Source organism: Dreissena polymorpha, chromosome 7 (genome assembly GCF_020536995.1).
Source record: "Dreissena polymorpha isolate Duluth1 chromosome 7, UMN_Dpol_1.0, whole genome shotgun sequence".
Lineage (NCBI taxonomy): Eukaryota > Metazoa > Mollusca > Bivalvia > Myida > Dreissenidae > Dreissena > Dreissena polymorpha.
In genome coordinates, this window is record NC_068361.1 from 3,740,997 (window position 1) to 3,757,139 (window position 16,143).

At 35.7% G+C, this 16,143-nt stretch overlaps 1 protein-coding gene across 2 annotated transcripts in view; it reads right to left on the reverse strand.

Annotated features, from left to right (window-relative positions):
- Nucleotides 1-16,143, reverse strand: part of LOC127838504 (A disintegrin and metalloproteinase with thrombospondin motifs 13-like) — a 41,023-nt gene that overhangs the window by 1,063 nt on the left and 23,817 nt on the right. The window contains exons 24-31 of one of the 2 annotated variants that reach the window (XM_052366290.1): nucleotides 14,073-14,216; nucleotides 12,229-12,348; nucleotides 11,561-11,611; nucleotides 10,968-11,192; nucleotides 10,682-10,768; nucleotides 10,267-10,443; nucleotides 9,657-9,820; nucleotides 7,576-8,925 (exon numbers count right to left, since the gene is read on the reverse strand). In XM_052366290.1, the coding sequence (XP_052222250.1) occupies nucleotides 8,773-8,925; nucleotides 9,657-9,820; nucleotides 10,267-10,443; nucleotides 10,682-10,768; nucleotides 10,968-11,192; nucleotides 11,561-11,611; nucleotides 12,229-12,348; nucleotides 14,073-14,216 (1,121 nt within the window). In that variant the 3' untranslated portion in view covers nucleotides 7,576-8,772. Of the gene's footprint in view, nucleotides 1-7,575; nucleotides 8,926-9,656; nucleotides 9,821-10,266; nucleotides 10,444-10,681; nucleotides 10,769-10,967; nucleotides 11,193-11,560; nucleotides 11,612-12,228; nucleotides 12,349-14,072; nucleotides 14,217-16,143 lie in introns of those variants that run through there. The other variant, XM_052366291.1, reaches the window with a different exon arrangement.

Sequence of the window (16,143 nt, forward strand, 5' to 3'; positions counted from 1 at the left end):
CGCAACTTTATATGAGAAGGAGCAATTCATGCATATTTGAGTGTTATATGTTACAAAATGTGTGAGAACTTGTTCGGTTCTTTTTTTGTCCACTGTCAGAAGAATATTATTCCATGTTGATTAGAGGGTTACCCATTATCTTCATAACCTTTATGTTTATTGGACGCTTTGAACACCCAGCCAGTATTAACATTCACGGCTATCTTTATTAATAGTTGGTTTTTTAACAGTACGGATTGTTAAATCAAACGCGTGTCCGCAATTACCTTGATGCAACCTGGCTCACTAGTCATGTCAATCATGTGGAACTCCTTGAAAATTATCTGAACGCTCCTGCCTGGCGTCACGATGACGTAGATCTCGATTTCGGTGACGTCATTGCTCTGAACAGGAGTCAGGTGACCCGCGACATCAGTAAACTGTTGTCTGCACGCTATCAGCAAGATACATATTACGTTAGTTCAACATTAAATAGCAATTATTTGTAAATTAAAAAGGAAGAAATACGGTCGATCCTATAAATACGGTACTTTTATGTCATTTCTGAGAATTTGTAAGAATGTTTTTACGATAGTTCGGATCAATAATTTAGACAATAATAAGATATCCGTGACCAACCTAACATAAAACAAAAATTAAATAACCATTACGAAGTCTACACGGAATAAAATTATCAACATTGATTTGCATTGTTGCTGGTAATGTTGGATCATCCCTCGCATTTTAGATAAGAAAATGTTCAATTAATGTGTACACGACAAATTTTGTCTCATATGAGGCATAGTAATAAGCTAAAAACAGAAAGATTATGCGTGTCTATTGTTTTTATGCAACTAAATTTGATTTAAGATTGAATATAGAACTCGAAACGTACCAGGTGGATTTTGTTGTGGGACCGTTTCATAAGAAAATGAATGACCATGTCCTTTAACCCCTGCTCGGAATTTCAGCACCACGATGTTTCCATGTGACAGCCATGTTTTTTCGATTTGCGAATCGCACAATGATCTTTGTTCGTTGGTGATACCGTCCACAATCGTCATTTCATCACATGTTGAGTGCATAAATCAAATAAGTGCACTCGCAAAGATTATCTGAAGCCAATTATTTATTTCGCGTTGAGGTATCTAAAGACATATTTATTAAATCTTCATTGAAGATAAACCCAAAAGCTTTCAGAGCCACTATGGAGTCGGTTTCTCAGGAAGAACCAGTAGTCGTTGTCATTTTAGAAAGACCTTAAGAACGCTCCCTGATCGGGATCGATTCATTTTCCACATGGAATAGAAACTTACCGTCCTGGCAATCCATTCGCAGATCATCGAAAGTCAGCAGTAATCGATCTTCGGCGTCAACAACTAATATCTGCTCACACACTTCGCCTGAAACGCAAAATATTTCAATATATATCCATTTCCGATAATTAATTGAAATCTAGTAAGATCGAGTGTTTATCACGTATAATATCATCGTTTTCATGTTGAGAAACGGTTTCTGCAAAGTGTTTTTAGTATTTGTGGGGTTAAATTAAACATAACTACTATAAATTTTATTTGATCCACTTGACTACGGTTCATGGTACCTTCAACTAATTTTCCGCGAAAATCGATGTCACCTCTAGACGTTGTCCTCACTGTGTTGCAGAGAGCGGTAGGGGGAGCCTCGTCAGTACGTTTGCGAGGGTACATTATTACGTCATCGGGATTCATAATGAAGTCATCACCATTTACTGAAACGTCTACTCCGGGAACAATGTCTGACATGTCTTCTTCGTTAATGGCCTTTTTCGGTGGAAAAAATGCCTGATTCTGAAACAAAGACAATGTATGTGTTTGTATTACAGGATGCGTTCAACCTTTTAATAATGTTAAATTTAACTAGTTTACGAAGCTTTTCAAGGTCAAGATCTTACTGGTTTGAAAATTGTTGTGAGTTCACGGTAATAAATTGAAATAAATGGCGCCGAGTGCGTGGTAATAGCAGCCAGTGCATGGTATTTAATTACGGGGAATTCAAATCTTACTCAATCTAGCAATGCTACTCAAAATAACAAGTACCGTGTTCAATTTAAAGTTATATTTTTTGAAGATCATTTACAAAAACACAATTTATAAGAAGAAAGATTTATATTTTCGTTTTAATGCCGTTCATTTTTAATTAATATGTTACTTACCATACGCTTTCGGTGGTTCTACTGTGGGCACTAACAGGTCGCGCAGGTTCCCTAAAAATTTAAAACATTATCGTAGAATAAAACTTTTGCAAACGTGCGCATGCTCAGACAGTTACAAGTTCGCCAAAAAACAACAAATACCAAATGAAATAACAAAATAATAAAGTAACCTCCATTTTGTACAAAGTGATAATACTATTATAAATTTGAACACAGATATTTGTCTTTAGTGAGGCTTTACAAACCACGAGCCTTGGCGACGGATTCGGGTGTTCTTGGCGACCAAAACACTTATCTTTATTTAACATTTACTAGGTATTTTGTCACATCATTTTCTCAATTGTTTTCTGTATTAACGTGAAAATAAATCAATAAAGTAAAGAAATCCCAGTAAAAAAAGCAGGAATAAAACACAAATTACGTCATGAAAAAAAGAAAAACTAACATGAACACAAATTATACTGCGTCCGTGCCAGCTTGATGCGCGAAACGCTGAATGTTTATACCACGCAGGATAATTTCAGAAATTTAAAGTGTATTGGTGGATTAAACGGGCGGCAAAATCCGATTTGGAACAAAAGAATGCTCCGATATTTCCAAAAATTAACTTTTAAGTGGAATGGAACGGGCGGCCTGGCTGCTATACCGATTTGGGAAAAATGGTTCGAAGCGATTACTTTAGGGAACGTGCATGTAAACTACCAGTGGAAATTTAAGACAGTTATTGAAATTGGTTTATTTAATGACGGTGACGAAAATGTTTTCTTCATCGATATGTAGTGTGATTGCATATCGCTCGTTATACGTTATTTAATAGGCATAACACCTTTCGTTTACTTCATGAAAAATTATCTTGATCTCTCCATGGAGTATTGAACGACATATACTTTTGGTTTCGCGTCTCTCAAAAACATTTCGATATTTAAGAAAATAATTTCAGAGATAACCAAAGAAGAATACGAGCTTGAAAAACTGTAAATTACTTTTAACACTGACATGCTATATTAATGACAAATAAACCATATAGCTTTGCTTAATCGTTAAAACGTAGTAGAAGTCCAATTGATACTGTCGAAAACTATAATAACATTTCAATATTTCGTTTAGAATGAAATGGCTTTCCTATGCATTCAATTTTATCAGTAGACATGTACAAAACTAGTATTGCTTCTACGGAGAATTCTAACATGGTATTCACACGGGTTATTAAGACATAGAGCACAGTTATTGTTCTGGAACTACGCTTATCACCTCGGAAAATATCCCAGCGCTGAGCGAAGAATAACATTAAAGTGCTTAATTTACGTGGGAAAAATATTTGTCTATGTGTAATTGAATTCAATTGCTTTTGAGTGGGCGCTGTTAATAGTATATTGACGATTATTTGTTATTGTGGGAAATAGCTTTTAAAACATTAAGCATGTTAAAATGCACGTAATTAGCTACTAATATTTCCATCAGCAGTCTTCAATTTCAGATAAAGCATAATACTAAGATTGCCGGTATACATATTTTAGTACTGTATCTTAATTTGTCATAAAGAATATAACAACGACGGCGAACGTCTGTGTTGTTTTTAAGTTACAGTGAAATCGTCAAAATATGACATGTGAAGAATGGATAATCCATCCATCAGCAGAAGAGTTTCTAAAACGTTTGCATTACGTGTGGAAAAAATCGTGAACACATGTCAATAGGTCATAAGCCAGCATTTTCACACATTTCAAGCCTCTAGTGTATCTTGAGATGTTACAATTATGCATTGACACCTTTGATTGAATCATGACGTGCTAAAATGTCAGGATTTGGTGTGAGAAACGTCTCGTATATATGCTCAATGATTTTACGAAAATATCATCATTTACAAGCAAATAAATACCACGTAAACCACTTACAAATACATAAAATCCTCGAAATCCTTCGGAATTAACTGGCATCCCATTCCAACAGGTATGTGTTCAAAACGGATGTGTTAAAATACATGTATATATATATATATATATATATATATATGTATATAAAGTAATCACAACTACCGGTTTTACTCTATTTAACTCCGATAGATTAAAGACCATATTGAATTGTCGTAATTTCTTTGTATCTACTCGTTAAACTTAAAATTACAAGATCATTAATGTCAGATGTGTTTCTCTTCATGTCACATGAATACAGAAATAATTTCTAATTTTGACTAACGAATGCTTTGTTTACAAAAACGTATTTGAATGAGTACATAACGGATTGCGTGTCGGGGTATGTATCAGATATAATCAGGGACCTATACAAACAAATAGGTCCCTGATATAATGTATATAACCTACATTACGGTTTCTACTCCCATATAATGCTATTACAACGTCGTTTTTTTACAAACTTAAGTAACAATATTCCCTTCTGATATATTCAGGACGAGCTCTAATAAACAACAAAGCCAAAAGACCGAAAATAAAAACCACTAAGTCTAAAATCTGCTATGAAGCTGGTTCCAAAATCTGGTCTCACAATCTCTATCCGGGGCCAGTACGAAGCCGAGAAGCGTCGCAGACACAAGAAGGGAGATAACTGGGCGTGTCGCTGCGTCAACTGCGGGTTGACGTTCGTGCACCGTCAGGCACTCCGGAAACATTACACGCAGTGTGCAGGATTTATGGTAAACATTCTTTGTTTTCATTAAAATATTTCTATATGTTGGATCATCATCATCATCATCATCATCATCATCATCATCATCAGCAGCAGCAGCAGCAGCAGCAGCAGCAGCAGCATCATCATCATCATCATCATTGTCATCATCATAGTCATCATCATCATCATCATCATTATCATTCATCATCATCATCATCATCACCATCACCATCATCATCATCTTTTTCGTCGTCATCGTCGTCGTCGTCGTCGTTCATCATTATCGTTCATTATTGTTATCGTTAATTATTGTTTGCAGTAACAAATATTTTGAATATTATTTCTGAATTATAAACGTACTTAATTTGTTTCTGTTTTCATTGCTCATAGCGTATTTAAAGGTTGATTTCTTTAATGTTTTAACGCTAGTGCTGTTCTCTTTCAGAGCGTTAAAGAGAGCGAGGCTTCAGGAAACGTCAAAGCGATGTCACAAGACCCGGAAATAGTTGTCGACGACGAACACGATTGTAACCCTCTGATAATAATTGAGACGAAGACTGGAAAAGTCGTCGCCAGAATCGAAGATCCTGACGAAAAAAAGAAGACGCCTGCAAAATTAACAGAAACTGACAAAATCAGACGCAGTGATATCAGTGGAAGAAAGCCGAATCAAGCTGGAATTGTGAAAGACACTAAATATCATGTACCGCAAATCAGACAACGCAATATCGGTCAGCCTCAAAACTCGATTGGTGGAGAAGAAGTGACGTCATCGGTGGTTATGTACAACGTCATGAACGCTATCAGAAAACGAACTGAAGAGACCGTGTATGGAATGACTGAGCTCCAGGAATACAATGGTCAAAAAATGGTTGCTAAAGCTGAACGGACCGATGAAAAAGAAATGACAGAACGAAGCCAATTCTCTACCCCGAATAAACGAAAAGCAGTTGACGATAAAAACGACGATGATTCTTTAAAAAAGACCAGGTTTTATTTTAAACCAAGTTCGTTCCCAACGGAACCAGCAGTCTCTTATTCAGGATCTCGTGAAAAAACCGACAAGACTAAAAGCGGCGTGTATCGACCAGTTCAAGAAAGAGTTTTATTTGACTACGGACAACAGCAACCGAACGACCAGACAACGGGATTGCAGCCGAGTAAAACCGCGAAACCATCGGCAAAGGAAAGTTCCACTGAGAACATCCGGGATTCGCATATATACCCTTGTAGCCATTGTCACCTCCGATTCCGACACCAGACTAGACTGTCCAGACATCTTAAGGACGATCACAACATGTCGCTGAGCCTGCATATAGGATGTCCGATTTGCCTGAAAAAGTTCAATTCGAACCGAGATTTCCTAAAACACATGTTGGAACACAAAGAAGACGTCAACGAACGTACAACGTTCGAAGAAACAACGCAGAAGAGTAGAATATTGATAAAGGAAAATAAAGATTCGCGCGTGGAAACGGCATTGGAACAATGCGAAATCAAACCGGTGGCTGTACGAAGAGAGACAATCAATACGAACATGAATAGTATTAGTCGTCAATCTCCGGAAATTATCAGAGATGTCGTAGTGAAGACAGAAGTTGAAAAAGACGACAAGGAGAATGAAAGCAAGTATGGAAATATAAAATCTCTCAATAAATGGATTACGCCTGCACACAAACAAGATTTGAATGAGAGCATTCGCGAAAATATTGTTGCGGCCTTCGATGTTCGGAATATTATCAACCATCTGAGAACTAACATAACAAGTGCACAAGGGCTATCGGACACAGGTGTGAATCAAAACATCGTCCATGCAGTCAACAGTCAAACGTCACCGACAAATCCTTGTGAAAAACCAAGCCCTAAATCAGCTTTCTTTAAAGAAAGATTAGAAAAATCTGCACGGATCAGAAACATACAGACAGGTGATGGCAATGAAATACTTGTCGGCGAACCATTCCAGTTCGAACAAATGCTGGAGAATGTAGAACCGTACTCGCGACCAATAAAATGGGTATCCAACACCAGCACTGTCGTTACAACAGTTCAACCAAAATCTCGTTCAGAAAACATTTCCCAACGAGAATCCCTAGAGGCATTTCCACAAAGTGCTCCAAATGATATTTCATCCGAAAATAAGCCAAGAAAACACACTATTATAAAGAAAGAAAAAGTTGACAACGCTACTCCAATCAATAAACAATATATGCGACCTTCTGACGTCGACTTCATGAGGCGCGTTTACTTAGACAGGACGCACAGGTATGACGGCTTCTATATGAACATGGCGCCGCTTACGTCAACGATGACGTTTGGTGAAGGTGGAAACGGCGAAGCGTTGGACCTGTCGATGAAGTCAAAAAAAGGGGGAGACAACCGATATGTTGAGTACATGAGCGCAGTGTCTGATGTACTAGACCTGTCGTATACCAGTACTAGAAAGTATAGTAACGCATAACACGTTTACGTTGATGTAACACACGTGTCATTTGTGCAATATGTACTATACAGCGTTGTTGATGTAAAGTGTGTTCGATTTAAATACGACACAATATGTTAAACGTAATAACGTGTAAAGCGAGAATAATTTATAAAATGTATATTGTTGAATTTTATTAACGTTTGAATATGCAAATAATGTGCTATTTTGTATTCGGTGATTAGTGAATGAATTAAAAAGTTTTTTTCTTTATATTCAGTTGAATATAACTTGCTCTTTAGCTAAATGTTAATTGCATGTCGATTATTTATACTTTGAAGAAATAAAACTAACAAACTTTAATGCTGTATTTATTCATTTAAAATGCCAATTCCTAAAGCGCGGCACATTTAATATGTCGTCTGTTTTGTCAAAAAAGCAAATACAAAAGCAACACAACAAAAGGCAATTTAATAAAAGTGAACAAAATATATAGCTTTTAAATAAAAGGTGTACAAAAACCTTATATGAACATTTGAAAAAAAATAGGCATACAAAAATTTTAATGAATATACTAAGAGACTGCACATTTTTCATAGAAGCATTTTTTTTTAAAGATATAGATCAAAATAACACGATTTTATGAAAGAATGCAGTACAAATAACATGTATGATCGGGTTCACGTTAGCATCAGACTGGCCCAGACCAAAAAAGTAACAGGACGATTTGATAATTTACACAATATTCGACCATTAGTGTACAATATTGTTTGAGGTTTATTCAATTGTTTATAGAATAAGTAATTCAGTGGGGCAGGTTACCGTAATTACTCTATGTTTTCGGACACTTAAAAATAATAAAGAAAATTCGTGTCCGAAAACTTAGATAAGAAAAATATTAACAAAATTTTGAGACATAAATAACGGACGAAAACTCGTGTGTCCGAAAATAAAGAGTCACGAAAAATAATTATTTTTGCTAAAAAAGGGGGATGTCCGAAAACTTAGAGTGTCCGAAAACATAGAGTAATTACGGTAGCTCCGTTTGATAAACGCTGGTTAATTTGTAAAAAAAATATTATTATTATTTTAGGTACGTTATTAAGATTTTGTCTATTGACGTTGAAAAGGTTTAAACTTGTCGATTATTATAGAAGTTGGCTTTTGATTATAAATTAACTAATTTTCTGTATTGCAATATATCACTTGTCATGACAGAGATTCAACTGAGCTTCAATTTATGAAACGTATAAATGTATTTAAACATAAGCACAAACATGTACATAAAAAACACAATTAAGTCAGTGGTAGGAATACAATAATTTCATGCGACAGCGACAGCGACAACGTTTGTCAATATCATCATGCTTCACAAATTGACATATAGCAAACGAAATTTAATGAAATGCTATTCTGTTCATGCGATTATTTCAGAGTTTGCCGATATCCATTGCGGTTCACGGTTAACAATACGCACTGTCGTTATTAACAAAAAATAACCACTTTGGACAATGTAGATTGTTGATGCGCATTCTTTTTGATGTCATTAAGTTTTTTACAAAGTCTGGACTGTGTACTCCGCCTCGAAGCCGCCATTTTCGCGCACCTGACCGTAAACCAGTCTCACTCGCGCACCACGTGACTCCCAGATGAAGGGAGACAACTCGCCGCAAAATGAATCCACTTCTTCGCCCTCCATGTCCTCAACCTGAAAGAGCACGTTATCACTATGACTTCATAATGACCGAGCGTTCAAAACAGTTGAAAGTTGTACTGCTTATAGTTTTTTGTAAATTGTTTCGACCTCATTGGAATGAATTGAACACACTAGATTGAGGGTTACTATACGATGTTGCATAGAAAATATTAGAGCTCTCACGGCCTTGCCATTTCAGATAAGAAATGTGTTAAAGCAATTTTTTAATAACGTCCATAATAACAATGTGACTTCCAAGACGCAGTGAGTTTTGACCCTTGATGCATAATTTGAAGAAAACTTTAGGAGGACCACTGTACGATGATAAATACCAAATAACACAAACAATTGCACTGGTCTATAAGATTTTTGCCGATAAAATTTGTGTTTATAATAATCACGTAAAATAATTTAAATTGATAAAGAAGCATATGTTGTTTTTCCATTTTCATTACATGATGATAACACCTTAAATGTGCAGATTTATATGAGAAGGAGCAACTCATGTAAGTTAAGTGTTACGAATGTAACGAAATGTGTGAAAACTTCTTCGGTTCTTATTTTTGTCCACTGTCAGAAGATTATTATTCAAAGTTGATTAGAGGGTACCCTATCATATTCATAACCTTTATGTTTATTGGACGCTTTGAATTCCAGACAGTATATACATTCACGGCTAGCTTTATTGATAGTTTGTTTTTGTCAACTTTAGATTGTTAGATCAAACGCGTTTCCGCCATTACCTTGATGCAGCCTGGTTTACCAGTCATGTCAACCATGTGGAACTCATTGAAAATTATCTGAACGCTCCTGCCTGGCGTCACGATGACGTAGATCTCGCACTCGGTGACGTCACTGCTCTGAACAGTCAGGTGACCCGCGACATCAGTAAACTGTTGTCTGCACGCTGTAAGCAAGATACACATTACGTTAGATTAACATTAAATAGCCATTATTTGTAAATAAAAAGGAAGAAATACGGTCGGTCCTTGGAATACGGTTAATTTATGCCATTTCTGACAGTTTGTAAGTACATTTTATTTGTATGTTTTTACGATCGTTCGTATCAATTATTTAGACAACAATAAGATATCCGTGACCTACCTAACAGAAAACAAAACTAAAATTACCATTACGAAGGCTTCACGGAATAAAATTATCAACATTTATTAGCATTATTGTGGGTAATGCTGGATCATTCCTCGCATTTTCGTTGAAAAAAATGTTGAATAAATGTGTACACGACCAATTGTGTTTCATTTGAAGCATAGTTATTAGCTTGATACGGGTAGGTGTCAAGCGTTTTTATGCAATTTAATTTGACTTTAGATCGTAGATAGAACTCAAAAGTACCAGGTTGTTTTTGTTGTGGGATCGCTTCATAAGAAAATGAATGGCCATGTCCGTTGACCCCCGCTTTAAATTGCAGCACCACGATGTTTCCATGTGACAGCCATGTTTTTTCGATTTGCGAATCGCACAATGATCTTTTTTCGTTGGTGACACCGTCCACAATCGTCATTTCATCACCTGTAAGGTACATAATTCAAATTAGTGCACTCCAAAAGATTATATGAAGCCAATTATTTATTTCGCGTTTAGGTATCTAAATACATATTTATTGAATCTCCATTGTAGATTAACCCAAAAGCTTTCAGAGCCACTATCGAGTCGGTTTCTCAGGAAGAATAAGCAGTCGTTGTCATTTTGGAAAGGTCTTAAGAACGGTCCCTGGTCGGGATAGATTCATTTTCCACATGAAATTTACCGGACTGGCAATCCATTCGCAGATCCTCGAAAGTCAGCAGTATTCGATTTTCGGCGCTAACAACTAATATCTGCTCACACACTTCGCCTGAAACGCAACAATATTTCAATACATGGAAAATCTTTCCGCTTATTAAATTAAGTAAGATCTAGTGCATATCATGTATTATATCATCGTTTTCATGTTGAGATATGGTATCTGCAAAGTGCTTTTAGTATTTAGGAAGCTAAATTGAACATAACTACTATAAGTTTTATTCGATCCACTGGACTACTTTTCATGGTACCTTCAACTAATTTTCCGCGAACGTCGATGGCACCTCTAGACGTTGTCCTCACTGTGTTGCAGAGAGCGGTAGGGGGCGCCTCGTCAGTACGTTTGCGAGGAAACATTATCACGTCATCAGAATTCCCAATGACGTCAGGAACATTTACTGTAACGTCAATTCCGGGAACAATGTCTGACATGTTTTCTTCGTTAATGGCCTTTTTCGGTGGTACAATACCTGAATCTAAAATTAAGACATTTTTATTGATGTATTTGAATTATAGGATGCGTTCAACATTTTAATACAATGATATTTAACCAGTCTTAGCAGCTTTTCAGGGTCAATTAAATACTAGTAAAATTGTTTTGAGTTCAGGGAAATGCATGGTAATAAATGGCGCCGAGTGCGTGGTAAAAAAAAGCAGTCAGTGCATGGAATTTAATTACGGGGAATGCAAATCTTACTCAATCTAGCAATAATACTAAAAATAACAAGTAATATGATCCTTTTAAAGTAACATTTTTGTAGATCATTTATTAATACAAAAGTAATAAGAAGAAAGATTTATACTTTCTTTCTAATATCGTTTTTTTTTAATTGATGTTACTTACCATACGCTTTCGATGGTTCTACAATGGGCACTAACAGGTCGCGCAGGTCCCCTAAAAATTTAAAACATTATCGTAGAATAAAACTTTTGCAAACTGCGCATGCTCAGACAGTTACAAGTTCGCCAAAAAACAACAAATACTAAATGAAATAAAAAACATAAAGTAACCTCCATTTTGTACAAAGTGATGATTCTGTTATAAGTTTGAACACAGACAAGTGTCTTTAGTGAGGCTTTAGAAACCACGAACCTTGGCGACGGATTCAGGTGTTCTTGGCGACCAAAACACTTATCTTTATTTAACATTTACTAGGTACTTTCTCACATCATTTTCTCAATTGTTTTCTGTATAAACGTGAAAATAAAATAGCAAAGTAAAGAGATCCCAGGAAAAAAATAGGAAAATGACAAACATTACATTACGAAAAAAAAGAAAAACTAACATGACCAAAAATTGTAATGCGTCCGTGCCAGCTTTATGCGCGAAACGCTGAATGTTTATACCATGCAGGATAATTTCCGAATTTTAACATGTATAGGTGGCAAAATCCGATTTGGAACAAAATAATGCTTCGAAATTTCCAAAATTAAACTTTTAAGTTAAATGGAACGGGCGGCCAGGCTGCTATACAGATTTGGGGAAAATGGTTCGGAGCGATTAAACCTTACGTTTCTTTCTGTGTCCGCAGAATCCACAATAGGCTTGACAGTTCTGCACGGCCCATGACTTGTATTCTGTACACATGCTGCTGACATAAGATGCGCACTCGTTGGACGCGTCCTTGCAAGCTAAAATACATTGCAAATTATTAAGAAAGTATTGCAATGACATCTTCATATATTTTCTTAAATTAAAATTATATATATATCTTAAGATGTATTCGCTAATAAAATAAAAATATAAATATATTAAAATACCTTCAATAAATATATATATAATATATATATATATAAAGAGCTCAGCGGTGGGAGACTTAAACCCCTCAAACACAAGGCCTTCACAAAGGATTTTTTCTGTCACAGTGACCTTGCCCTTTGACCTTGGAACTGGTGACCCCAATTTCTATAGGGGTCATCATTTGGCCAAGGCCAATCCACATGTGAAGTATCTAGACAATCGGTTTATTCGTTGACGAGTTATTTATCGGATACGATTTGCACATTCATTGTGACAGTGACATTGACCTTTGACCTAGTGACCACAATTTCGAAAGAGGTCATCTACAGTCCTAGGCCAATGCATATGTGAAGTATCAAGTCAATCGGTCAATTCATTGATGATTATTGATCGGAAACTATTTTCACACTTTTTGTGGCAGGGATCTTGACAGTTGATCTAGTGACACGTATTTTTATAGGGGTCATCTACAGTCAAAGGCCATTGCACATTGGAACTATCAAGCCCATCGGAAAATCCATTCACAAAATATTGATCGGAAACGAACTTGTCTATCGACAGACAGACCGCCCGACCGACAGACAGACCGACCGACATCAAGCAAAACAATATTCCCTCTCTTCACCGAACGTTATATATTTTAAACGCAATGTTGGCAGTACTCGATTTTTTTATATTAAAATGCTACAGTTGAAACAAATGGATTGCTCTATTATACAAACGCGAAGCAGAATTTATATAATGTTTGACTTCATTGGTGCTATTTCTCTCGCTTGATTAAAGCGTCTCTTATCTCTCTTGATTCGTTGAAATGTTTTCATTTTTTTCCAATGTTCGAAAAAAGACATTTTAAAAATTCATGTCTTGCATCAAACCTGCCCAGCCGACATCTTCACAAATGTTTAAAAAATTAAGTTCGTTTCAACTTTAACAAGATGGTGACTTCCATGCCGAGACAGATATATTTCGCCGTTTTATACCCTTTATTACTTGTATGAATTGTTAAATGCCGCTATCTTTCCATCCATTTCGGAAAGATAGTTATTAGCGTTTAGATCGTATTAATATTCGCTTTATATCTCTAATTTACTAGCTGCGAATTTTCTTAGCGGGAGCTGTATTTTGTCGTAATTTTGTTTTTCACGTGATTGCCCGATCTGGACCCAGCCCTGAATACTGGGTCCGTATTCACCAAACAATTCTTTTACTTGAGTCTGAGAATAAAGAAAATTCTTTAAATTAGAATATTCAATAATTTCTTTAATTTCGAGTCAAACTCTGCAGTAAACATCTCTATCTATATTATTCTTCATATAGAACATTTTGTTAATGACATAATCACCAGTGGCGGCCTGTATATATTCAAACACTGAACACATTTTTCTTGGTTCTAAGTCTATTCTTTATTCTTAAGTCTAAGAATCGGTTGGTGAATACGGGCCCTGGCGTACTTCGTCGAATAAAGCTAAACATAAGAGTTTGTTAAGAACTATAACTGATCATATGTCTTCTATTAAAGCAGTGAAGCAGTTTAAAAAGGAACACGTGAAGCTTTTAATAGAATTGTATTTATCATAATCAATATTAAGCAGGCTGGGTACACCACACTCCGTACCTCCATTGTGATTATCCGTGTCACAAAAATGACAGAAGCGCTGACATTTTTGTTTCGCCCACGAAGCATATTCAGTACACATGCTACTTCCGTACGCTGCGCAGTCGTTCACTGCGTCGCTACACGAACCGGAAGCTGTAATTTCTAAAACAGAACCGCCACATATATTATGGATGTTTAGCTTTTTTCTGGGAGCTGAGGGGAAACGCGTTACAGTTGTGAGGTGATAAGAAAGACGGCAAAGTTGTACGTGAGAGTTCTAATATTCTATGTCTTTAAATCTCGATAAAAGTAATGCATTGAAAGTAAGATCGGTTTGCATTTACAATTTATATGATCTATCTAAATTATAAGATATGAAAAGCACGCCTTTGAAGATAAGTTTAAGTAGACCAAAAATGTCGGAAATGCATAGCCATATAACCTATGTTTAATACAATATTACATGACCATAATCATAATTCTGCTACAGCTATTTCGTTACTTTTAAATCACATAATTTATATAAATGCGAAGATTTTCATATACTTTCTTTCATGTTCATATAACAAAAATTGAAGTGAATGAAGATATCAGCTAAAAATGAAAAAAACTGTAAATTCAGCGGTCATCTATAAGTTGTTTTTGGTTGGTTGATTAAGACAATTATTATACCTCCAAATATGCTCTTATTTCATTGTTCTTTTTTTAGCGAAATTTCAAAAGTTTAAATGTATTAACTTGTATCTACTTAATGGACATAACTGTACGTAATATACATATATACCTTTGTGTCGTGTTCTGAGAAAACGGCATAATGCATGTGCGACACTTTCGGCTTTTATGACATTTTTCGTTTAAATGAAGTCTCTTCTTAGCAAAATCCAATTTAGGCGGAAAGTGTCGTCTCTGATTAGCCTGTGCGGACTGCACAGACTAATATGGGACGACACTTAACGTTCATGCATTATGCCCAGTTTTTTTCAGAACACGGCCCCTTTTATTGACCACTCAACATAACCCTCATTTACCGCTACTACACCCTATAACATCGTGATTACATTTGGTGACGATTGAGTGAAATATGATCACAAACTATGCTGAATTAAGAGAAAGGGAATAAAATTCATTAACTGAAATAACAGCAAAATGCAATAAACGACGCAGAATGGTTGTACAAGAAAACATTTAAAGTAATGTTTCGTGTTCTTTGTATTCGCCATAATGCTTAACGAACGCTAATCACAGTATCTGCGATATTTGGACCAATAAACTGCCTTCGTTCAAATCCAATATGATAAAAGTAAAAGGTTTAACTCTCTAATTTGAGAAAATTAGTGTTACAGATTACTGAAATTCCCAAAATGACACTGAATCAGTGTCATACCTTTAAAAGTAAATGTCAAAGATCTATCCATAAATGTTAAAGGGATCTTTTCACGTTTTGGTAAATTGACAAAATTGAAAACAGTTGTTTCAGATTCGCAAATTTTCGTTTTAGTTATGATATTTGTGAGGAAGCAGTAATACTGAACACTTACCATGGTCTAATATAGCAATTATATGCATCTTTTGACGATTAAAAAACCTGAAAATTATAAAGCGTTGCAACGCGAAACGATTGAATAATTTGGAGAGTTCTGTTGTTGTCGTTTAATTTTGTGAAATAACGAAGATTGCTTATATAAAGTATAAAATACGTCGTTCACACGTTCTTGGCAGGATGGCCGAGCGGTCTAATTGGTTTTTTCTCCAGGACTTCGGGGGTCACTGGTTCGAGCCCTGATGCGGTCTACTTTTTTTTCCTTTTTTAAAATTTATTCTTTATTGTTTACTGGAGCTTTTTAGATCCAATGTAAACATTTATCAATATATAAGCATTTAATGAAAAACTTCAAAACATGACAAAATCTGTGAAAAGGCCCCTTTAATACATGTTTATTGATAGATCTTTGCACACAATAATTGATACAGTTACCTCATTTAAAAAACAGCGGAAGGCGACATGCTCGTGATTAAGTGACATCATTTAAATGTGAATACTTTCAATTAAAATTCGTGCTTTTCATAATTATACAGTCGTATGAATAAA